Source organism: Salmo salar, chromosome 27 (assembly GCF_965601325.2).
Source record: "Salmo salar chromosome 27, fSalSal1, whole genome shotgun sequence".
NCBI classification, from domain to species: domain Eukaryota; kingdom Metazoa; phylum Chordata; class Actinopteri; order Salmoniformes; family Salmonidae; genus Salmo; species Salmo salar.
This window is the reverse complement of record NC_138317.1, coordinates 40,220,001-40,245,000: the sequence shown is the minus strand read 5'-3', so window position 1 is coordinate 40,245,000 and position 25,000 is coordinate 40,220,001. Positions and strand designations below refer to the sequence as shown.

The following is a 25,000-nucleotide window of genomic DNA, read 5'->3' as shown; positions in this document are numbered from 1 at the left end:
CAGCCAGCATACACACAGCCAGCATACACACAGTCTGCGTCCCAAATGGCATCCTACTCCCTGTATAGTGCACTACTTTTGACCAGGGCCTGTAGTAACTAACACATTATCAGAAAAAAGGCGCAACAGAACGTGACTAGGAGGACTCTGGTAACTTAACACAATGAATCTGCAAGACAATCTCTAAGGTACTTTACACAGCATTACACAAGAAGACACTCAACTGGGGGCCAAATAGACAAAGCAATGGGTATCTGGCAGAATCAAACAGACATATATACAGTAAGCAGTAGGAGGGGGGAAGGACTAGCCTACTGCTGACGGTGATGATAAAAGGTGCAATGGCAACGGTATCTGGCAGAATCAAACAATCGCATACAATCCAGAGTGCTCAGTCAGAATACCAGTAGTACACAATGGAATACGTAGGCACCAATAAGTCCTACGCAGAGATACATGACAAGATGAGGATGGGGCTTCACATCTATAAACAGGGCCTGAGGATGCAAGTCTGATCTAATCTCAATTAAAGACGGAGAAGAAAACAGGTAGTAGATAGCTGTCTCAAATCAGACACATACTGTCTCAAATCAGACACACACTGTCTCAAATCAGACACACACTGTCTCAAATCAGACACACACTGGCTCAAATCAGACACACACTGGCTCAAATCAGATACACAAAATTGTTTACATTTAACCCCCTCTATCACAAACTCTCCATCTCTCCCCCTCCTCTCTCTCGCCTCTCTCTCGTCTCTCCCCCTCCTCTCTCTCGTCTCTCTCCCATCTCTTCCCCTCCTCTCTCTCGTCTCTCTCCCTCCTCTCTCGTCTCTCCCCCTCCTCTCTCTCATTTCTCCCCCTCCTCTCTCTCGTCTCTCCCCCTCCTCTCTCTCGTCTCTCCCCCTCCTCTCTCTCGTCTCTCCCCCTCCTCTCTCTCGTCTCTCTCCCTCCTCTCTCTCGTCTCTCTCTCTCGTCTCTCTCCCTCCTCTCTCTCGTCTCTCTCCCTCCTCTCTCTCACTCTCTCTCTTTCAAATGTAACGTACACACAGAGACACACACACACTATGGCTACATAAACACCAAAACAATAGTGGTCCATTGTGATTGATTCAATAATAAGCTGTGCCAATTTTTCGACATTCAAAAGAGATCCTGGAAGTCATGACTGACATGCCTGTTGTTTTACATGTATTTCAGCACAATGGACAGCAACTTGTCATTCACAGGCATTTCAGCACAATGGACAGCAACTTGTCATTCACAGGCATTTCAGCACAATGGACAGCAACTTGTCATTCACAGGCATTTCAGCACAATGGACAGCAACTTGTCATTCACAGGCATTTCAGCACAATGGACAGCAACTTGTCATTCACAGGCATTTCAGCACAATGGACAGCAACTTGTCATTCACAGGCATTTCAGCACAATGGACAGCAACTTGTCGTTCACAGGCATTTCAGCACAATGGACAGCAACATGTCATTCACAGGCATTTCAGCACAATGGACAGCAACTTGTCATTCACAGGCATTTCAGCACAATGGACAGCAACTTGTCATTCACAGGCATTTCAGCACAATGGATATTGACGTGTCATTTACGGGCATTTCAGGACAACGGACAGAGACGTTGGTCGAACTGTCCCCTGGTTTTCATTCCTTACAGCAGGTGCTGATTGAGTCACACCTGGGACACCAGGTGAGAGAACTCTCTGGTCAATCAATTACATGAATTGATCAATTAACTACCAGGGATGTAAACCAGCAGTACGTCGAGCCTTGAGAGGGCTGGAATTCAGTAGTAACGAACGGATGAAAGCAGAGTTGGACTACATTGCAGCCAGCGCTACAGGTCTGTCATGAAATATTCTTAACTGATAGCCATCAATCAACCACCAACATGTGAAGTCCACAGCGGATACATATAACATGGTGCTGTTACAGGCCTAATTGTGGAGAGCAAAAAAAACACAAGTTGAAGAGGTCAGTGAGTGTTGTCAAGGCAACACCCCTACATGTGGACTGTATTGTTATTGTCACATCATTTTGATCAAAAACAATGAGGACAGGTAATACCAAGAACTAGTCTGTTTTCACAGCCATACATAAGCCCCTCTGACAGTCGAACACCTAGAGAGACCAGAGCCAGGCTTATCCGTGGCTGTGGGTGGGGGGGGGGGACACTAACAGATAAACACAGCGAGCATTTCATTCTATGTTGTCACAGCAATACAATAAATAGCCCCTTTTGACAGTAATAATCCAAAGGGGCGATAACAGGCCAATACAGCACACATGCATTTCATCATGATGAGGAAGAATTAAACAATGCAAATGAAAGGAAGATAGATAAGGGGGGGGGGGCATGAAATGATGGAGCACTGCGGGACTAGGATAAGAGAACTGAAATGTCCAAACTTACTGCTGCACTGTTCAGCTGCTGGCTCGGGATGACAGTTATCGAGGAAGACGATCACAAAAAGAGTCTTGGTTGATGTACATCCAGCGTCCGTGCTGAGGCGTGTGTGAAAAGGTGTGTGTTTGCGTGTGTGAGAATCAATGTGTATGCACGTGCCCGCAAGAGCGAATGGCCACCACAACCAATAACCGTTGCGCAAATATTCAATCTGCCCGAATGTAAACCAGTAGGCTATTGAGACTCTATTGATAAAAAAAAAATCAAAAATCTGTAAATGGCGCTGTTGTCAAATGCTGCGTTTAGCCGATAATTGTCTCCATGCATACAAAAACAGTCTCGCTTAGAAATGAAAGCTGTAGATTGCTGAATGTTGATTAAGTAACCTACTGTTGTCATACATTCATATTGCTTGGTTTTAAATCGTTGACAAAACGTCGATTTGAATGCAAAAATGTATCAATAGTCCATCAAAGTTAAAAAAAATTAAAAATTAAAACCCGCATACATACAATCATTACCAAGTTTAGGTGAGATTACTGTAGCCTATTGCGCACTATAATCATACTTACAAATACTAGATGCTCGTTCAATTGCCATGTTTCCGTCGAATTAGACTCTTAGGGAGAAATTAAACACCAAATGTCGACAACAGTGTGTGCAAAAGTGTGCTTTTGTGGAAACACATTTTCCCCAAAACCAAGACTGCAATACGTCTATTCTCTGACCCAAATTGACAAAAAAACTCGCTGCATTTCTGACGGGTGTAAAATGTTCACTCGGGAAAAAGCACGATAGACTGTCTACACACACACACACACACGCACGCACACACACACACACATATTGGGTAGCGTTGCACTGTGCACATCCCTGCGTGTTCCTTCCCCCTTCTCTTCGCTCTCCACAATGTCCCTCACTCACGACGTCACTGGGCGAGACTCAACACCAACTCTTCCTCCCTTATCTGCAGTAGGGTTCAGTGTACCCCTACAGCCCCGGACGATGGGCCCCGGGTATTCACTAGAGATAGTGGTGGGAGAAATTAGAGCGCTCATTGGCTGACGGAAAGACAGATGGGGTGCACAAATCCCAGATAAATAACGCCAGACCTCTGCCTATGCCGAGTTGATGCCTAACAGCAACTAACCAATCAACTCCGTCTTCTGTCTCATCCTCTTTTCTCCCCTCTTGTCGAGTGTCAGTTTGATGTATGTAGTCATTCTATGAGTATTATAAAACTTATTCTGCGGCTGGCAGGTTTGGGTCTGGCTGGCTGGCTAGCTGCAGCTTCACAGGATGAGTCTCAAACGTAACCCTATTCCCTATGTAGTGCATTACTTTTGACCAGAGGCCTCAACAGTAGTGCACTACATAGGGAATAGGGTGCCATTTGGGACACAGCTGTGGTTATTGTATTGCAGAGGAGGACAAGCATCAGCAGCGCTCTGGCCCCCTATTGTCATTGCAGGGATTATCAGGTTTATCATTCATTGTTTCTTCAGTTTGGATAGCAAAATCGGTTAAGAGGACTTCTGGCTCTGTGCTGGTAGGGTAGGCTGGGTAGACTGGGTAGGTGGGGGGGGGGGCAGTGGTGGCTGGGTAGGTAGGCTGGGAGGCAGGGGAGGCTGGTATGCAGGGTAGGCTGGGGAGGTTGGGGAAGCAGGGTAGGCTGGGAAGGCAGGGGATGCAGGCTGGGAGGGGATGCAGGCTGGGAAAGCAGGGGATGCAGGCTGGGAAGGCAGGGGAGGCTGGGTAGGCTGGGAAGGCAGGGGATGCAGGCTGGGAAGGCAGGGGAGGTTGGAGAAGCAGGGTAGGCTGGGAAGGCAGGGGATGCAGGCGGGGAAGGCCAGGGCTGCTGGGGAGGACACATGACATGTTGAATATATCTGAGAACAGCTTTGGAATGTGGTGCTGAAAGAACAGCTCCATAGTTTGGTCCAGTTATGGTGTTGAAAGGACAGCTCTATAATGTTGAAAGGACAGCTCTATAATGTGACGCCAAAAGGACAGTTCTAGAATGTGGTGCTGAAAGGACAGTTCTAGAATGTGGTGCTGAAAGGACAGTTCTAGACTGTGGTGCCGAAATGACAGTTCTAGAATGTGGTGCCGAAAGGACAGTTCTAGAATGTGGTGCTAAAAGGACAGTTGTAGAATGTGGTGGTGAAAGGACAGTTCTAGAATGTGGTGCTGAAAGGACAGTTGTAGAATGTGGTGGTGAAAGGACAGTTGTAGAATGTGGTGGTGAAAGGACAGTTCTAGAATGTGGTGCTGAAAGGACAGTTCTAGAATGTGGTGCTGAAAGGACAGCTCTAGAATGTGGTGCTGAAAGGACAGCTCTAGAATGTGGTGCTGAAAGGACAGTTCTGGAATGTGGTGCTGAAAGGACAGTTCTGGAATGTGGTGCTGAAAGGACAGTTCTGGAATGTGGTGCTGATAGAACAATTCTAGAATGTGGTGTTGAAAGGACAGTTGTAGAATGTGGTGTTGAAAGGACAGTTGTAGACTGTGGTGGTGAAAGGACAGTTCTAGAATGTGGTGCTGAAAGGACAGTTCTAGACTGTGGTGGTGAAAGGACAGTTGTAGACTGTGGTGGTGAAAGGACAGTTCTAGAATGGGGTGCTGAAAGGACAGTTCTAGACTGTGGTGGTGAAAGGACAGTTGTAGACTGTGGTGCTGAAAGGACAGTTCTAGAATGTGGTACTGAAAGGACAGTTCTGGAATGTGGTGCTGAAAGGACAGTTGTAGACTGTGGTGCTGAAAGGACAGTTGTAGACTGGTGGTGGTGAAAGGACAGTTGTAGACTGGTGGTGGTGAAAGGACAGTTGTACACTGTGGTGCTGAAAGGACAGTTGTAGACTGGTGGTGGTGAAAGGACAGTTGTAGACTGTGGTGCTGAAAGGACAGTTCTGGAATGTGGTGCTGAACGGTTAGTTTATCAGAACATGAAAAGAGATATCAAAGTCTCTCTTTTTTGCCTCTCAAATGAGTACGTTTACATGCACAGTAATAATTTGAAACTGATTATGGCAGTAGGGAGATTATGAGATAGTCATGTAAACACCTTACTCTGCTTATCTTTATTGGTGTAAGGTGAAAGTCAAAGTAAACATACGCCGATTAAAACATCTGGTTTACTGAGCAATCTTTCTAATTATTAGGACATTTGGCCTATCTTTCTTAATCGGTGTCCCAGCAGAGCATGTGCTAGCAGCAGCCGAGTGAGCCTGCATCTTTAGCGCAAGTCAAGTGTGTTTGGAACTGAATGTATGTGTCGTAGAAGTAAGTCGTTTCACATACAAACTTTATATATGTCCGAACTCAGAATCAAGAATGCTTCTCAAGAATAACATGGATGCTGTGGTAGAACGTTTATTTTTATTGCAGATTTTCTGCATTTATCAGAGCCATCAGTAGCCTATCAGAGCCATCAGTAGCCTATCAGAGCCATCAGTAGCCTATCATAGCCATCAGTAGCCTATCATAGCCATCAGTAGCCTGTCAGAGCCATGTGTCCATTATTATGGAAATCGTTCTTCTTTCAAAGCATGTAAACGTTTTAAACTAGCTATTATATGAATCTATCCACAATAATCGTATTATTTTGTGCATGTAACTGTGCTCATTGAAGACCTGTGTTGTAGTATCTCAAATTGCACCCTAATCCCTACATATGGGCCTTGGTCAAAAGTAGTTCACTATGTATGGAATAGGGCTCCATTTGGTGGACACCCTAGAGCTCTTCAAAGGGTAGTTGAGTTTGTCTCCATCTTAGCAGAGCTGTCACCTTTGCTCCTGATATAGTTTTCACAGAAGTCCCTTGTGATTGCTTACCCTCCAATCATTTGTCACTTTCCCATTCGCTATGGCCCCCAAAATTACAGTCTGTCACCAATTTTCTCGCCTCGCTCCCCCTTGTTTTTTTTCCCCCTTCACAGTCACATATCAATTATCACGTCCCTCATACCTTTAACTACTCTTCTTCTTCCCTCTCTCCCATTGCAGCCGGCGGAGTTCAGAGTGCAGCTGTTCTCTACATTTATATTTATCTATATTTATATCCCCGTTGAATATTTGAAAAACTCTTGAGAAACGGACGATGATCTTTCCGTTTTCTCTCGTTTTTTTGTTGTTGTCCCAAATGGCACCCTATTCCCTATATAGTTAGCAGGTAGCCTAGTGGTTAGAGCGTTGGGCCAGTAACCGAAAGGTTACTAGGTTGAATCTCAGAGCTGACAAGGTAAAAATCTGTCGTTCTGACCCAGAATAAGGCAGTTAACACACTGTTCCTAGGCCGTCATTGTAAATAAGAATTTGTTCTTAACTGACTTTCCTAGTTAAATAAAGACTAAATATAGTTTGCTACTTTTTGCCCCATAGGGGCACGATACAGTCGTGGCCAAAAGTTTTGAGAATGACACAAATATAAATTTTCACAAAGTTTGCTGCTTCAGTGTCTTTAGATATTTTTGTCAGATGTTACTATGGAATACTGAAGTACAATTACAAGCATTTCATAAGTGTCAAAGGCTTTTATTGACAATTACATTAAGTTGAATCAGAGTCAATATTTGCGGTGTTGACCCTTCTTTTTCAAGACCTCTGCAATCTGCCCTGGCATGCTGTCAATTAACTTCTGGGCCACATCCTGACTGATGGCAGCCCATTCGTGCATAATCAATGCTTGGAGTTTGTCAGAATTTGTGGGTTTTTGTTTGTCCACCTGCCTCTTGAGGATTGACCACAAGTTCTCAATGGGATTAAGGTCTGGGGAGTTTCCTGGCCATTGACCCAAAATATCGATGTTTTGTTCTCCGAGCCACTTAGTTGCCTTATGGCAAGGTGCTCCAACATGCTGGAAAATGCATTGTTCATCACCAAACTCTTCCTGGATGGTTGGGAGAAGTTGCTCTCGGAGGATGTGTTGGTACCATTCTGTATTCATGGCTGTGTTCTTAGGCAAAATTGTGAGTGAGCCCACTCCCTTGGCTGGGAAGCAACCCCACACATGAATGGTCTCAGGATGCTTTACTGTTGGCATGACACAGGACTGATGGTAGCGCTCACCTTGTCTTCTCCGGACAAGTTTTTTTCCGGATGCCCAAACAATTGGAAATGGAATTCATCAGAGAAAATCTCTTTACCCCAGTCCTCAGCAGTCCAATCCCTGTACCTTTTGCAGAATATCAGTCTGTCCCTGATGTTTTTCCTGGAGAGAAGTGGCTTCTAGGCTGCCCTTCTTGACACCAGGCCATCCTCCAAAAGTCTTCGCCTCACTGTGCGTGCAGATGCACTCACACCTGCCTGCTGCCATTCCTGAGCAAGCTCTGTACTGGTGGTGCCCCGATCCCGCAGCTGAATCAACTTCTGGGGGACGGTCTTGGCACTTGCTGGACTTTCTTGGGCGCCCTGAAGCCTTCTTCACAACAATTGAACCGCTCTCCTTGAAGTTCTCGATGATCCGATAAATGGCCGATTTAGGTGCAATCTTACTGACAGCAATATCCTTGCCTGTGAAGCCCTTTTTTGTGCAAAGCAATGATGACGGCACGTGTTTCCTTGCAGGTAACCATGGTTGACAGAGGAAGAACAATGATTCCAAGCACCACCCTCCTTTTGAAGCTTCCAGTCTGTTATTTGACCTCAATCAGCATGACAGAGTGATCTCCAGCCTTGTCCTCGTCAACACTCACACCTGTGTTAACGAGAGAATCACTGACATGATGTCAGCTGGTCCTTTTGTGGCAGGGCTGAAATGCAGTGGAAATGCTTTTTTGAGATTCAGTTAATTTGCATGGAAAAAAAGAGGGACGTTGCAATTAATTGCAATTCATCTGATCACTCTTCATAACATTCTGGAGTATATACAAAATTGCCATCATACAAACTGAGGCAGCAGACTTTTGTGTCATTCTCAACTTTTGGCCACGACTGTATAGGGAATAGGGTGCCATTTGGGACTCCGCATGTGTCATTGATATTCAGTTTTACAGAGTAGACAGACATACCATGCAGGATGCTGTTCCCCATTGGTGCTGTGTTATTTCAACCCGGTGTTTCTCTCAGACTGCAGATCACAACAGAGGCCCACCTGTACATAATATCATGCTACAGTAACTCTGCCTCCAGGGATGGTTGTAACAATCCTACAGAAAGTGTACTGGAGTGTGGAAAAACTAAAATTGATAAGACTCTTATGCAATACAACAGTGGCAACCGCTTATGCCAATGGGGTACAAGGATCTGCAAATGAATGTGTCCTACTGTCGATTTCAATGGCACGAGCAAATACATGTTTTGTATCAATGGTTCACACAAGCACACATGAAGAGCTGAAGTCATAGTTGGTCGTCTGGAATTATTCTAAAATCAAAACAAAAAAAATAGATGCAAAAACAAGACAAGCTAGTTTTCAATGTGGGCAGTCTTTTTGGGCTGTATGACTTTACCCAGATGAACACCCCATTCCACAGAAGGCTATATGACTTTACCCAGATGAACACCCCATTCCACAGAAGGCTATATGACTTTACCCAGATGAACACCCCATTCCACAGAAGGCTATATGACTTTACCCAGATGAACACCCCATTCCACAGAAGGCTATATGACTTTACCCAGATGAACACCCCATTCCACAGAAGGCTATATGACTTTACCCAGATGAACACCCCATTCCACAGAAGGCTATATGACTTTACCCAGATGAACACCCCATTCCACAGAAGGCTATATGACTTTACCCAGATGAACACCCCATTCCACAGAAGGCTATATGACTTTACCCAGATGAACACCCCATTCCACAGAAGGCTATATGACTTTACCCAGATGAACACCCCATTCCACAGAAGGCTATATGACTTTACCCAGATGAAAACCCCCATTCCACAGAAGGCTATATGACTTTACCCAGATGAAAACCCCCATTCCACAGAAGGCTATATGACTTTACCCAGATGAAAACCCCCATTCCACAGAAGGCTATATGACTTTACCCAGATGAAAACCCCCATTCCACAGAAGGCTATATGACTTTACCCAGATGAACACCCCATTCCACAGAAGGCTATATGACTTTACCCAGATGAACACCCCATTCCACAGAAGGCTATATGACTTTACCCAGATGAACACCCCATTCCACAGAAGGCTATATGACTTTACCCAGATGAACACCCCATTCCACAGAAGGCTATATGACTTTACCCAGATGAACACCCCATTCCACAGAAGGCTATATGACTTTACCCAGATGAACACCCCATTCCACAGAAGGCTATATGACTTTACCCAGATGAAAACCCCCATTCCACAGAAGGCTATATGACTTTACCCAGATGAACACCCCATTCCACAGAAGGCTATATGACTTTACCCAGATGAACACCCCATTCCACAGAAGGCTATATGACTTTACCCAGATGAACACCCCATTCCACAGAAGGCTATATGACTTTACCCAGATGAACACCCCATTCCACAGAAGGCTTCTAGAGATGAAACAAATGAAACATTGTGTTAAATCAAAGTTTAATAGTTGCAACAGCATCTTTCCATAAATTAACATGTACATGATTACTAAGTTAACATTCATATCATCAGTATTATTATACATCCACTACACTTTAAAATGGCACCATATTCCCCTATATTTAGTGCACTTCTTTTGACGAGGGCACATAAGTCGTGCACTACGTAGGGAATATACCACTGCTGTATTTGGGATGCATCTTATTTACATGAACAAATAAAACACGGTGTCAAGTAGAGCAGGCAAATGAGAAGACCTTCCATTAATGCTTCACACACCCTATTCCCTACATAGTGCACTACTTTAGACCAGGATCCTAGTGCACTATATAGGGAATAGGGTGCCATTTGGGAGTGACCCACAAACTGACCACTGATCTCAAGTCAGCATTTATCAGCAGATGGAGTGGGGTAGTGGGGATATTGTGGGAAGAAGCAAATGTGATATTGACCAGGGTAAGAGGAGGGAACAGCCAGGTAACAAGGATGATGCTGACCAGGTTAAGAGGAGGGAACAGCCAGGTAACAAGGATGATGCTGACCAGGTTAAGAGGAGGGAACAGCCAGGTAACAAGGATGATGCTGACCAGGTTAAGAGGAGGGAACAGCCAGGTAACAAGGATGATGCTGACCAGGTTAAGAGGAGGGAACAGCCAGGTAACAAGGGTGATGCTGACCAGGTTAAGAGGAGGGAACAGCCAGGTAACAAGGATGATGCTGACCAGGTTAAGAGGAGGGAACAGCCAGGTAACAAGGGTGATGCTGACCAGGTTAAGAGGAGGGAACAGCCAGGTAACAAGGATGATGCTGACCAGGTTAAGAGGAGGGAACAGCCAGGTAACAAGGGTGATGCTGACCAGGTTAAGAGGAGGGAACAGCCAGGTAACAAGGATGATGCTGACCAGGTTAAGAGGAGGGAACAGCCAGGTAACAAGGGTGATATTGACCAGGTTAAGAGGAGGGAACAGCCAGGTAACAAGGGTGATGCTGACCAGGTTAAGAGGAGGGAACAGCCAGGTAACAAGGGTGATGCTGACCAGGTTAAGAGGAGGGAACAGCCAGGTAACAAGGATGATGCTGACCAGGTTAAGAGGAGGGAACAGCCAGGTAACAAGGGTGATGCTGACCAGGTTAAGAGGAGGGAACAGCCAGGTAACAAGGATGATGCTGACCAGGTTAAGAGGAGGGAACAGCCAGGTAACAAGGATGATGCTGACCAGGTTAAGAGGAGGGAACAGCCAGGTAACAAGGATGATGCTGACCAGGTTAAGAGGAGGGAACAGCCAGGTAACAAGGGTGATGTTGACCAGGTTAAGAGGAGGGAACAGCCAGGTAACAAGGATGATGCTGACCAGGTTAAGAGGAGGGAACAGCCAGGTAACAAGGGTGATGCTGACCAGGTTAAGAGGAGGGAACAGCCAGGTAACAAGGATGATGCTGACCAGGTTAAGAGGAGGGAACAGCCAGGTAACAAGGATGATGCTGACCAGGTTAAGAGGAGGGAACAGCCAGGTAACAAGGATGATGCTGACCAGGTTAAGAGGAGGGAACAGCCAGGTAACAAGGGTGATGTTGACCAGGTTAAGAGGAGGGAACAGCCAGGTAACAAGGATGATGCTGACCAGGTTAAGAGGAGGGAACAGCCAGGTAACAAGGGTGATATTGACCAGGTTAAGAGGAGGGAACAGCCAGGTAACAAGGGTGATGCTGACCAGGTTAAGAGGAGGGAACAGCCAGGTAACAAGGATGATGCTGACCAGGTTAAGAGGAGGGAACAGCCAGGTAACAAGGATGATGCTGACCAGGTTAAGAGGAGGGAACAGCCAGGTAACAAGGGTGATGCTGACCAGGTTAAGAGGAGGGAACAGCCAGGTAACAAGGATGAACGATGGATGGCTGGGCGAAGGGATAAGGAGTGTAAAAAGGGAAAAACAAAACTCCACAAGTATTCATGTGCAAATCCACTTTAAAACAGTCAAAATATTCAAATCGATGGCACTGGTTTGCATGAACAAAACATTAAAGTATGTACATTAACAGTAAATACCATATCTTCCTTCCCTTCCTCTACCTCCCTCTCTCTCCCTACCTCCCTTCCTCTCTACCTCCCCCGCTCCCTCCTTCCCTGTCTCTCTCTAGTGTAGTGATTTAGTGTCAGTGTCTGGTGCGATCAATAAAATCAAGGTAAGGTACCTGTCAACAGGTACAAAATGAACAAGAGAAGAAACTGGTCAAAAATAACCCCAGGAAGTGAAAACCGATACAAAAATAATGTACTACAACCAGGTGTTACACTACAATACAATTTAGTGGTGTTGTTAAGAGCAGGTGAAACGCAAGTACATTTTTCAACAATGTTAACTATGGTAAAACACTGCTAAAGTATTTAAATCTAAAACAATGAAAACTTCACTAAAATTGTCTCACTATTAAAAGGAAGACAGTTAAGAAATTAAATCAACGGTTAGAATTGGGATTCCTTAACTACAAAAAATGTCATCAAAGACATTAAGGGGCATTAAACTCTCAGAATATGTAAAAAAAAATATATAATAATAATAATAATAATAATAAATAGGGAGGGCCAAAGGCACTTAAAATACATTTGAGTAAAATTAAAATCTTATTTTTGATGTTCCTCAAAAAAATAAACTGTTCTTTATGTTTTTACGCAATACTAAAAAGGAGTCAACTAGAACCATTTCCCACCAAGCAGTGTAACATCTTGTATGAGTCCTAAATGTCACCCTAGTCCCTATATAGTGCACTACTTTTGACCAGAACCCAAACGTGCCCTTGTCAAAAGTAGTGCACTACAAATGGAATAGGGTGCCATTTTGGACACGTGATTTTGTGTAAGATCAGAATAGCAGACACAGTATTTGTTCCCGACAGAAAGCAGGGATTGTGAAAGGTCAGAGAGAGAAAAACACTGTGGAAGTGTTAGGTTAATGTGAGTGACACAGACATTCTCTACAGTCTGGTGTCTGAGGGAGTCGTTGGCCCTCTAGGTGCTTGGGAACATTCAAACATTCTACTGGGGTAAACACACAAAAACAGCTCTAATAACAAAATAAAATGGTTTTTTAAAATCTATTTCTACTCAAGAGGGAGGGAGAGAGAGAGAGAGAACAGTATTGCTTGTATCAACACCTTTTGTTCATGCCAAGGACGAGCCGAAACCAAATTCTGTGGTAATTCAATCAATTTGGAAGAAGCACAAAAGGCGTTCATTAAGGGACTAATGTCAATATAGAAATAGCATTGATAGAATAAGCTTTGCTGCTTAAAACGTTCAGCTGCATGTGAAACAGTCAGTAGAGTTAAGGGTATGTTCTATGTTCTACGTCTCTGTATTTACACACAGTACTGCGTTAAGACTAGCTTTACCTCAAGATATCTTACTGTGTTGAACAATAAGACAGATTAGAAGTGTAGGAACTACAAGTCCCACAAGGACCTAGTGAATCGCCTAACACTTCCTCTTCTCTCTCTGTGTGCATGATGTACCAGCCCCTCTCCCCTGCCTGCTACTCCCCTCTGCAGTGTCACAATGATGCAGGCTTGTGTGCCAAATGGCAACCTATTCCCTATAGGCCTTGGTCAAAAGTAGTGCACCTATGTAGGGAATAGGGTTCTATTTGGGACTCATTTCAATACCTCAAACAGAACTTCCACAATTGCCGTCTGCATTCTTTGCACTCTCTTGATTTCATTCCTTTATCTGATTATTCATGACACAGTGCCTTCTATTCTGGTCTCACAAACTCACACTTCTGTGGTGCTGCTTGACAAAGCTCTCCTGTCTCTCTCTCCCTCTCGCCCCCCTCACCACCTCCAATCTATCCTGCCTTGGAGCAGGGATGTCCACCTCTCTCACAACTCTCTCCTCTGCCCTTGGGTTCCCGTCTCTGTTCTCAGCCATAAGGGACCGGTCCCTCTCCCAGTCCTCTCCCATCAGGCTGCTCACGTCACTCAGGTCCCCCAGGTGCCCCACCGAGTCACACTTCTCCAGGTCCGAGGCGATGGTCTGGAGGCTGATGACAGACATGGAGTCTGACCCTGCCTCTCCCCTCTCGCTGTGTCCCCAGCCCTGCTCTCTGTGTCTCTCCACCCACTGCCTGGTCTTCTCTCCATCAGCCCAGTCCTTCTCCTCCAACCCTCCTCCTCCGCCACAGGCTCCTCCAACCTGAACTCCGACCTCAGCCTCCGCCCCCACTGGGGAGCTCCGCCCACCGCAGGCTACGGGGCGGGCCCTGGTGGCTCGGACACACCCCCTCTGGGCATGGATCTGCTCGCTGATTTGCTCCAGGTTGCGCAGGGCGACGGAGTAGCGCATTTTTACCCTTGCAACGCGCTCTTCCAGCTGCACCACCTTTGCCTTGTGCTCCTGTCAAAAAAAAATGAAGGTGAAGTAACAGGATTCGTAACCCAAAATGTTTCACGGTATTTTTTTATTTTTAATTGAACTAGTGTTCTTGGGTGGTCCCGTGTGGCTCAGTTGGTAGAGCATGGTGTTTGCAACGCCAGGGTTGTGGGTTCGATTCCCACGGGGGACCAGTACGGGGGGGGGAAAAAAAGGTATGAAATGTATGCATTCACTACTGTAAGTTGCTCTGGATAAGAGCGTCTGCTAAATGACTAAAATGTAAATGTAAAAATGGGTGAGCCCGCTTGTCGAAATCTTGAAAATAGAAGAGTGTTATTTTTAACGCTGAGCAGCGCGAGCCTCTCGCGGAGCCAGTCTGGTTTCGTTGAAATTTAAAAAAAACGGGAGCTTCTCAAACTAGCGGGTCACGTGTTGCTTAATAAAACATGGCCGATTAGAAAGAGACTGGTCGTAGCACCAAACCATGAGGGACACCGCAGCTTTATAGTGGACTCAGAGTAACACAACACAAGCAGTTGAGGTGTTGCTGTAACATCACAATGGCAGATTGATACAGTTAGAATGTACTGACTATCCTACAGTGAGTACAATCTTGAACTGATTTTAGAGAGATTAAGCTCCTGCCCTATGGGTCATTCTGTCTGAGACGAGGCTACACACCTCCAGTAGGTGGTTGAACTGAGCCTTGAGCTCAAAGTAAGGTTTGGACTTGATGATGAACCTCTTGAGGGATTTCTGAAGGGTCTGGACACGTTGTTCTGCTTCCTGGCACAGCTGAGTGACCCGTTGGTGCTCCCTCTCGCTCCTCAGCCGCTCCTCCTCTGCCTCGTTAACCTGGGGCACACACAACACACACCATCAGCAGCCGTCAGTCATGCCTTTGGACATCAACCCGCCGTCACTCTCTAGGTGCCTCTTTCCCCATCAATCATCAGCATCAACACACTGGCACTTTTACAAGGAGAAAAGAAACAGCAGCAGGATGCCTTTATTTCACCTCGCACCGACCCTCGCACACGACCCTCACACCAACCCTCTGGGAGAAGCATTATTAAGGCATCAGCAGCACTACCAGCTGTTAGGCATCAGCAGCACTACCAGCTGTTAGGCCATGATAATACCTGGGTGAGTCCCTCTCTTCAATCTCATATATACTCAAATGATCCACAGGGCACTTAACACACACACACACACACACACACACACACACACACACACACACACACACACACACACACACACACACACACACACACACACACACACACGTTAAGTGCCCTGTGAATCACTTCCATAGCAGAACAGAATAGCGGAGCTCCATTACATGAGAACGAGGACGTCCAACCTTGATCTTTATAAAGAGTACTGGTCCACATGAATTAAGCACAGAGAGTGTCCGTCCCCTGCACCATGCTAGGAGACATAGTAAACAGCTGCTGATACCTTTAAACATCCACTCTGATGAAGAGGCTTGTAGGATGAAGAGATTGATAGTTCTCACACCCTTTCCCCTCTACCATCATTCAGCGTCTACCACGGACTTCAGGAAACAGCAGAGGGAGCAGCCTCCTATCCACATTGACGGGACACTAGTGGAGAAGGTGGAGAGCGTGGGACCTCGGCGTTACTCTGGACCCTGATCTCTCTTTTGAAGAACATATCAAGACTGTTTCAAGGACAGCTTTTTTCCATCTACGTAACATTGCAAAAATCAGAAATGTTCTGTCCAAAAATGACGCAGAAAAATTAATCCATGCTTTTGTTACTTCTAGGCTGGACTACTGCAATGCTCTACTTTCCGGCTACCCGGATAAAGCACTAAATAAACTTCAGTTAGTGCTAAATACGGCTGCTAGAATCCTGACTAGAACCAAAAATTTTGATCATATTACTCCAGTGCTAGCCTCCCTACACTGGCTTCCTGTTAAGGCAAGGGCTGATTTCAAGGTTTTACTGCTAACCTACAAAGCATTACATGGGCTTGCTCCTACCTATCTTTCCGATTTGGTCCTGCCGTACATACCTACACGTACGCTACGGTCACAAGACGCAGGCCTCCTAATTGTCCCTAGAATTTCTAAGCAAACAGCTGGAGGCAGGGCTTTCTCCTATAGAGCTCCATTTTTATGGAATGGTCTGCCTACCAATGTGAGAGACGCAGACTCAGTCTCAACCTTTAAGTCTTTACTGAAGACTTATCTCTTCAGTAGGTCCTATGATTAAGTATAGTCTGGCCCAGGAGTGTGAAGGTGAACGGAAAGGCTGGAGCAACGAACCGCCCTTGCTGTCTCTGCCTTGCCGGTTCCCCTCTTTCCACTGGGATTCTCTGCCTCTAACCCTTTTACAGGGGCTGAGTCACTGGCCTACTGGTGTTCTTCCATGCCGTCCATGGGAGGGGTGCGTCACTTGAGTGGGTTGAGTCACTGACGTGGTCTTCCTGTCTGGGTTGGCGCCCCCCCCCCCTTGGGTTGTGCCATGGCGGAGATCGTTGTGGGCTATACTCGGCCTTGTCTTAGGACGGTAAGTTGGTGGTTGGAGACATCCCTCTAGTGGTGTGGGGGCTGTGCTTTGGCAAAGTGGGTGGGGTTATATCCTGCCTGTTTGGCCCTGTCCGGGGGTATCATCGGATGGGGCCACAGTGTCTTCTGATCCCTCCTGTCTCAGCCTCCAGTATTTATGCTGCAGTAGTTTATGTGTCGGGGGGCTAGGGTCAGTCTGTTACATCTGGAGTATTTCTCTTGTCTTATCCGGTGTCCTGTGTGTATTTAAATATGCTCTCTCTAATTCTCTCTTTCTGTCTTTCTCTCTGAGGACCTGAGCCCTAGGACCATGCCTCAGGACTACCTGGTATGATGACTCCTTGCTGTCCCCAGTCCACCTGGCCGTGCTGCTGCTCCAGTTTCAACTGTTCTGCCTGCGGCTATGGAACCCTGACCTGTTCACCGGACGTGCTTGTTGCACCCTCGACAACTACTATGATTATTATTATTTGACCATGCTGGTCATTTATGAACATTTTAACATTTTGACTATGTTCTGTTATAATATCCACCCTGCACAGCCAGAAGAGGACTGGCCACCCCTCATAGCCTGGTTCCTCTCTAGGTTTCTTCCTAGGTTTTTGGCCTTTCTAGGGAGTTTTTCCTAGGGAGTTTTTCCTAGCCACCGTGCTTCTTTCACATGCTTTGCTTGCTGTTTGGGGTTTTAGGCTGGGTTTCTGTACAGCACTTTGAGAATATCAGCTGATGTACGAAGGGCTATATAAAAATACATTTGATTTGATATTTGAGAGTTTTAAGTTCCTTGGCGTACACATCACGGACAAACTGAAATGGTCCACCCACACAGACAGCGTGGTGAAGAAGGCGCAGCAGCGCCTCTTCAACCTCAGGAGGCTAAAGAAATTCGGCTTGACACCAAAAACACTCACAAACTTTTACAGATGCACAATCGAGAGCATCCTGTTGGGCTGTACCACCGCCTGGTACGACAGCTGCTCCGCCCTCAACCGCAAGGCTCTCCAGAGGGTGGTGCGGTCTGCACAACACATCACCGGGGGCAAATTACCTGCCCTCCAGGAAACCTACACCACCCAATGTCACAGGAAGGCCAAAAAGATCATCAAGGACAACAACCACCTGAGCCACTTCCTGTTCACCCCGCTATCATCCAGAAGGTGAGGTCAGTACAGGTGCATCAAAGCTGGGACCGAGAGACTGAAAAACAGCTTCTATCTCAAAGCCATCAGACTGTTAAACAGCCATCACTAACACAGAGAGGCTGCTGCCTACATACTGACTCAACTCCAGCCACTTTAATAATGGAAAAATTGATGTAATCAATTTATCACTAGCCACTTTATATTATATAATGTTTACTTACCCTACATTATTCATGTCATATGTATATACTGTACTCTATACCATCTACTGCATCTTGCCATCCTGATGTAATGTATCACTAGCCACCTTAAACAATGCCGCTTTATATGTTTTCATACCCTGCATTGCTCATCTCATATGTATATACTGTACTCTATACCATCTACTACATCTTGCCTATGCCATTCGGCCATCACTCATTTATATATTTTTATGTACATATTCGTATTCATTCCTTTACACTTGTGTGTACAAGGTAGTTGTTGTGGAATTGGTGGATTACTTGTTAGATATTACTGCACGGTCGGAACTAGAAGTACAAGCATTTCGCTACACTCGCATTAACATCTGCTAACCATGTGTATGTGACAAATACATTTGATTTGATAAGCTTTAGCCACTAGTAAGCTAGTGATTATCTAGTACAGAGATAATCAACTCCAGGACCGGGTCATCAAATCAAATTTTGTCACATGCACCCAATACAACAGGTGTAGTAGACCTTACTGTGAAATGATTACTTACAAGCCCTTAACTCGATTTCTTGAACTGCATTGTTGGTTAAGAAAATATTTACTAAATAAACTAAAGTAAAAAATGTAATAACGAGGCTATATACAGGGGGTACTTAGTCAATGTGTGAGGATACAGGTTAGTCGAGGGAATTTGTACATGTAGGTAGGGGTAAAGTGATAGATAATAAACAGCAAGTAGCAGCAGTGTAAAAACAAAGGGGGGGGGGGGGGGGGGGGTCAATGTAAATAGTCCAGGTGGCCATTTGATTAATTGTTCAGCAGTCTTATGGCTTGGGGGTAGAAGCTGGAGCCTTTTGATCCTAGACTTGGCGCTCCAGTACCGCTTGCCGTGCGGTAGCAGAGAGAACAGTCTGAGAATTTTTAGGGCCTTCCTCTGATACCACCTGGTACAGAGGTCCTGGATGGCTGGAAGCTTGGCCCCAGTGATGTACTGGGCTGTACGCACTACCCTCTGTCATTGTCTTTTTTTTTTAAAGACAAGTGTTTCAGCCCTCCAGGACCAAAGTTGAACCATTGCCATAGAGCCGTCGTCCGTCTCCTTAACGGTCTGCCATAGAGCCGTCGTCCGTCTCCTTAACGGTCTGCCATAGAGCCGTCGTCCGTCTCCTTAACGGTCTGCCATAGAGCCGTCGTCCGTCTCCTTAACGGTCTGCCATAGAGCCGTCGTCCGTCTCCTTAACGGTCTGCCATAGAGCCGTCGTCCGTCTCCTTAACGGTCTGCCATAGAGCCGTCGTCCGTCTCCTTAACGGTCTGCCATAGAGCCGTCGTCCGTCTACTTAACGGTCTGCCGTAGATATAGCTTTAGCCATTAGCGCTGTGCGATTAACCGAAATGTCAGTTTTTTTTGTGGTTATTAAACTAATTGACCGATGTCGGTTCAACTATTTGAATTCCATTTAGTACTGGGGCTTTTCATCCCGACGCGCTGTTTCTCTAGAGAGAAGTCAAGAACTATGTGGGACGCTGAAGGGAGTTGTAGTTTTCATTAGGCAAATATTCAACCTAGTTCAGCAACAAACAAAAAAACCCTGGTAATTAACTACATGACCATAATCCATTGCGCCTGTTATTTCCGTCTCAGACAGAGATGGATACACTTTAACGTCTGCTACCTTCGGTTAGATACACACAGACTGTACGAGAGAGGACTGTACACAACACAAAGATGAGAGAGAGGGATAGAGACAGTTGGTGAAAGTATGCCTTATCTACTTTGAAGAACTAGTAAAATGATTTAGTCAGACAGCTCTGCAGCATGCGTCGGCAGGCTAGCTAAATAGGATGCCTAAAGACTACAGTATTGTGAGCACAGAGCTAACATGGCTGGCTGAGCAGAGTGGAGTATGAAATTAAAAATAATAAGGTCTACCCCACGTGAACCTGACAGAGACAAGGGAATATTTTCAACGTTTTAGCAATTGAATATTCACTATTTTGGGCTTTGGAATTTCCATAATACATTTGTTTTAAAAAAATTGTCGAAACAAATTGAAAACCTTGATATTTTTTTAAATAATCAAAACACAAAACGGACCTCAAAAAGCACTAATCTCTCAGCACTATTAGCCACAAGTATTCACTGTCTAGTACAAAGACAAAGTACTAACGGGTATTCCTGTCTACCTGGTAGTTAACCACTCACCTGCCAGACCACGTCTGAATCAGTTCCTGATTAGAAGGAGAAAATTAAACCAGAAATGCTGTTTCGGGCCCACCAGAACCAGAGTTGAATAGCCCTGGCCCTGTATTCATAAAGCACTCCCTGTGCCTCGGAGGACCCCCTCCTCTCCCTCTGAGGACCCCCTCCTCTCCCTCTGAGGACCCCCTCCTCTCCCTCTGAGGACCCCCTCCTCTCCCTCTGAGGACCCCCTCCTCTCTCTGTGTGTACCTTGGAGGACCCCCTCCTCTCTCTCTGTGTGTACCTTGGAGGACCCCCTCCTCTCTCTGTGTGTACCTTGGAGGACCCCCTCCTCTCTCTCTGTGTGTACCTTGGAGGACCCCCTCCTCTCCCTGTGTGTACCTTGGAGGACCCCCTCCTCTCCCTGTGTGTACCTTGGAGGACCCCCTCCTCTCTCTGTGTGTACCTTGGAGGACCCCCTCCTCTCTCTGTGTGTACCTTGGAGGACCCCCTCCTCTCTCTGTGTGTACCTTGGAGGACCCCCTCCTCTCCCTGTGTGTACCTTGGAGGACCCCCTCCTCTCTCTGTGTGTGTACCTTGGAGGACCCCCTCCTCTCTCTGTGTGTGTACCTTGGAGGACCCCCTCCTCTCTCTGTGTGTGTACCTTGGAGGACCCCCTCCTCTCTCTGTGTGTACCTTGGAGGACCCCCTCCTCTCTCTCTGTGTGTACCTTGGAGGACCCCCTCCTCTCTCTGTGTGTACCTTGGAGGACCCCCTCCTCTCTCTCTGTGTGTACCTTGGAGGACCCCCTCCTCTCCCTGTGTGTACCTTGGAGGACCCCCTCCTCTCCCTGTGTGTACCTTGGAGGACCCCCTCCTCTCTCTGTGTGTACCTTGGAGGACCCCCTCCTCTCTCTGTGTGTACCTTGGAGGACCCCCTCCTCTCTCTGTGTGTACCTTGGAGGACCCCCTCCTCTCCCTGTGTGTACCTTGGAGGACCCCCTCCTCTCTCTGTGTGTGTACCTTGGAGGACCCCCTCCTCTCTCTGTGTGTGTCCCTTGGAGGACCCCCTCCTCTCTCTGTGTGTGTACCTTGGAGGACCCCCTCCTCTCTCTCTGTGTGTACCTTGGAGGACCCCCTCCTCTCTCTGTGTGTACCTTGGAGGACCCCCTCCTCTCCCTGTGTGTACCTTGGAGGACCCCCTCCTCTCTCTCTGTGTGTACCTTGGAGGACCCCCTCCTCTCTCTGTGTGTACCTTGGAGGACCCCCTCCTCTCCCTGTGTGTACCTTGGAGGACCCCCTCCTCTCTCTGTGTGTGTACCTTGGAGGACCCCCTCCTCTCTCCCTGTGTGTACCTTGGAAGACCCCCTCCTCTCTCTGTGTGTGTACCTTGGAAGACCCCCTCCTCTCTCTGTGTGTGTACCTTGGAGGTGGCGTGGTTGAGCATCTCCTGCCAGGTGGGGTCCAGAGTGTTCCTGTCTGCCAGGAGCCCCTGCTCTGCCACGTACACCATCTCTCTGGCAGCCGTATGCATGGAGACGGCTCTCTCGTACCTCAACGCTGCCTTCTGTGTCTCATGCTGGGCCTATGAAAACAACAACCAATCATAGTTCAGCTAAGGACACCACAACCAATCACAGTTCAGTAACAGACACACCACAACCAACCAGACGACAAACCAATTACTAAGGGGCAAATCCTTACTTACAGTAAAGTGTAATTCCCATTGACATCAATCCATGACTAAATGAAAATCTGATTTGAATGGAAGTTAGGATTAGCCTCTAAAAATCAGGAGAATGATGGTGGTGGTGACACGGAGGAAAACAGGAAGTCTCCGCGTCACCAGCTATAAAACAAGAAGACGACAGCAACAGCTACAAATCATAGAGAAGTGAACCATAAAAACAGCTGATCCTCATTGTATTCTAGTCATGCTAGTTGGTGAATTATGTCAATGCCAGAGAGGAGGAAGATTTGTCCATGTTGGTTTAGGGAGAAGGAGCAGGGCACTTCGAGACAAGGCGTAGGTCCCAAATGGCACCCTATTCCCTATATATATATATATATATATATATATATATATATATATATATATATATATATATATATATATATATATATATATATATATAGTGCACTACTACCCATAGGGCCCTGGTCAAAAGTAGTGCACTATAAAGGGAATAGGGTGCCATTTGGAATACTCCCAAGGTGACTCAGCATTCCAGGGGAGGGTAGAGCCGATGTACTCGGAGAGAGGCCGCGGGGCCGGATGGACGCACAAGGTTACCCAAAGTTTAGGGTCGTCAGGCAAAGACTGATGACTGCTTCACTTCTGAACACCAGTTATAATCATTTTTGTGACACGGTTCCCTTGACTGTCTGTCTCGCTCAATAGCAGTCAGACGTGTGCCAGGTCGAACCAAGCAACTGTTTTGTGGACAGAATAATAAAAAAAAAACTTTTTTTTTTTTTAAAATCACAAAAAAAAAAGTGCTTGGTTGTCTTGTCTCCTGAATAGACGGCGACGTAGTTGACACATAAATGCCTGGGAAATTATACCGCTCAGAGTCTTTCTACTTTTCTCATCTACAGTGCCTTCAGAAAGTATTCACACCCCCTTGACTTATTACACATTTTGTTGTGTTACAGCCTGAATTCAAAATGGATTGAAAAATGAAAAGCTGCAATGTCTTGAGTTAAGAAGTATTCAACCCCTTTGTTATGGCAAACCGAAATAAGTTGGAGGAGGAAACATGTGCTTAACAAGTCACATAAGTTGCATGCACTCACTGTGTACAATAGCATTTAACATGATTTTTGAATGAATACCTCAACTCTGTACCCCGCACATACAATTATCTGTAAGATCCCTTAGTCAAGCAGTGAATTTAAAAAAAAAAACATTCAACCACCAAGACCAGGGAGGTTTTTCAATGCCTCGCAAAGATGGGCACCTATTGGTAGATTACATTTAAAAAAGCAGATATTGAATATCCCTTTGAGCATGTTGAAGTTATTAATTACACTTTGGTTGGTGTATCAATACACCCAGTCACTACAAAGATACAGGAGTCCTTCCTAATTCAGTTGCCAGAGAGGAAGGAAACCGCTCAGGGATTTCAACATGAGGACAATGGTGACTTTTAAAACAGTTAGAGTTTAACAGCTGTGATAGGATAAAACTGAGGATGGATCCACAACATTGTAGTTACTCCACAATACTAACCTAATTGACAGATTGAAAAGAAAGAAGCCTGTACAGAATATAAATATTCCAAAACATTCATCCTGTTTGCAACAAGAAATTAAAGTAATAATGCAAAAAATGTGGGAAAGAAATGTACTTTATGTCCTGAATACAAAGCGTTATGTTTGGGGTAAATCCAATACAACACTGAGTACCACTCTTCATACTTTCAAGCATAGTGATGGCTGCATCATGTTATGGGTATGCTTGTAATCAGGATCTACGTAAATGAGCTAAGCACAGGCAAAATCCTTGAGGAAAACCTGGTTTAGTCTGCTTTCCACCAGACACTGGGAGATGAATTCCCCTTCCATCAGGACAATAACTTAAAACACAAGACCAAATCTACACTGGAGTTGCTTACCAAGAAGATAGTGAATGTTCCTGAGTGGCCGAGTTACAGTTTTGATTTAAATCTACGGCAAGACCTGAAAATGGTTGTCTAGCAATGATCAACAACCAATTTAACAGATCTTGAAGAATTTTGAAAAGAATAATGAGAAAATGTTGCACAATCCAGGTATGGAAAGCTCTTAGAGACTTACCCAGAAACACTCACAGCTGTAATCACTGCCAAATGTGATTCTACAAAGTATTGACTCAGGGCTGTGAATACTTATGTAAATTAAGTATTTCTGTATTTCATTTAACACATTTTGCAAAATTTCTAAAAAACATGTTTTCACTTTGTCATAATGGGGAATTGAGCGTAAATGGGTGAGGAAAAAAGATGAAGCCTGAATTCAAAATAGATTATAACAAAATGTGGAATATGTCAAGGGGTAGGAATGCTTTCTGAAGGCACTGTAATTCCACTTTGACATTATGGGGTTTGTGTATAAGCCAGTGAAAATACATCTCAATTTAATCCATTTTAAAATTAAGCTGTAACACAACAAAAAAATGTGAGTAAAAATCAACAGGTGTGAATACTTTCCGGAAAGGCACTGTGATCACATGGTGCCGGTCTCCTTTACCATGGACATAGCTAAATGTCTAGAAGAAATGCCGATCCTTGTGTCTTCTCCTTTTCTCTGCTACATTTTCATAGCATCGGCCGTGATGTTGGTTGCTGCTAACCAGATCACATTTCCAATCCATGATTTGCTTAATTGGTTTCAATTAGATCCCTGAGGGTTACACTAAAGATTTCCATTAGTTCTATTACAGTTTGGAAAATACCCTTCACAACGCTGATTAAACATGGACTGGCACTTTCACCACGGGACCTCAGAAAAGTTCACCTTCCAAGGGTTAAATGTTTTACGTAATCAATAAGGATGATTCATTAGGCGGCTTCATGTACTACGCCTATAACAACAAGTTAGGTTAAATTCATATAAGAATCTTCATGAAAACGTTTTTT

The 25,000-nt window shown here is 45.5% G+C and overlaps 2 protein-coding genes across 2 annotated transcripts in view; both read right to left on the bottom strand.

Annotated features, from left to right (window-relative positions):
- The window catches only part of LOC145864416 (gamma-aminobutyric acid type B receptor subunit 1), a 178,950-nt gene extending 175,757 nt beyond the window's left edge, over positions 1–3,193 (bottom strand). The window contains exon 1 of the mRNA XM_082970275.1: positions 2,430–3,193. The gene's annotated coding sequence lies outside the window, so the exon portion shown is untranslated. The remainder of the gene's footprint in view (positions 1–2,429) is intronic.
- A 6,746-nt stretch (positions 3,194–9,939) lies between these two features.
- LOC106589051 (SH3 domain-binding protein 5-like) overlaps positions 9,940–25,000 on the bottom strand; it is a 25,708-nt gene continuing 10,647 nt past the window's right edge. Inside the window, exons 4-6 of the mRNA XM_045709616.2 lie at positions 21,805–21,966; positions 15,007–15,180; positions 9,940–14,346 (exon numbers count right to left, since the gene is read on the bottom strand). Of these exons, the coding sequence (XP_045565572.1) occupies positions 13,717–14,346; positions 15,007–15,180; positions 21,805–21,966 (966 nt within the window). The 3' untranslated portion in view covers positions 9,940–13,716. The remainder of the gene's footprint in view (positions 14,347–15,006; positions 15,181–21,804; positions 21,967–25,000) is intronic.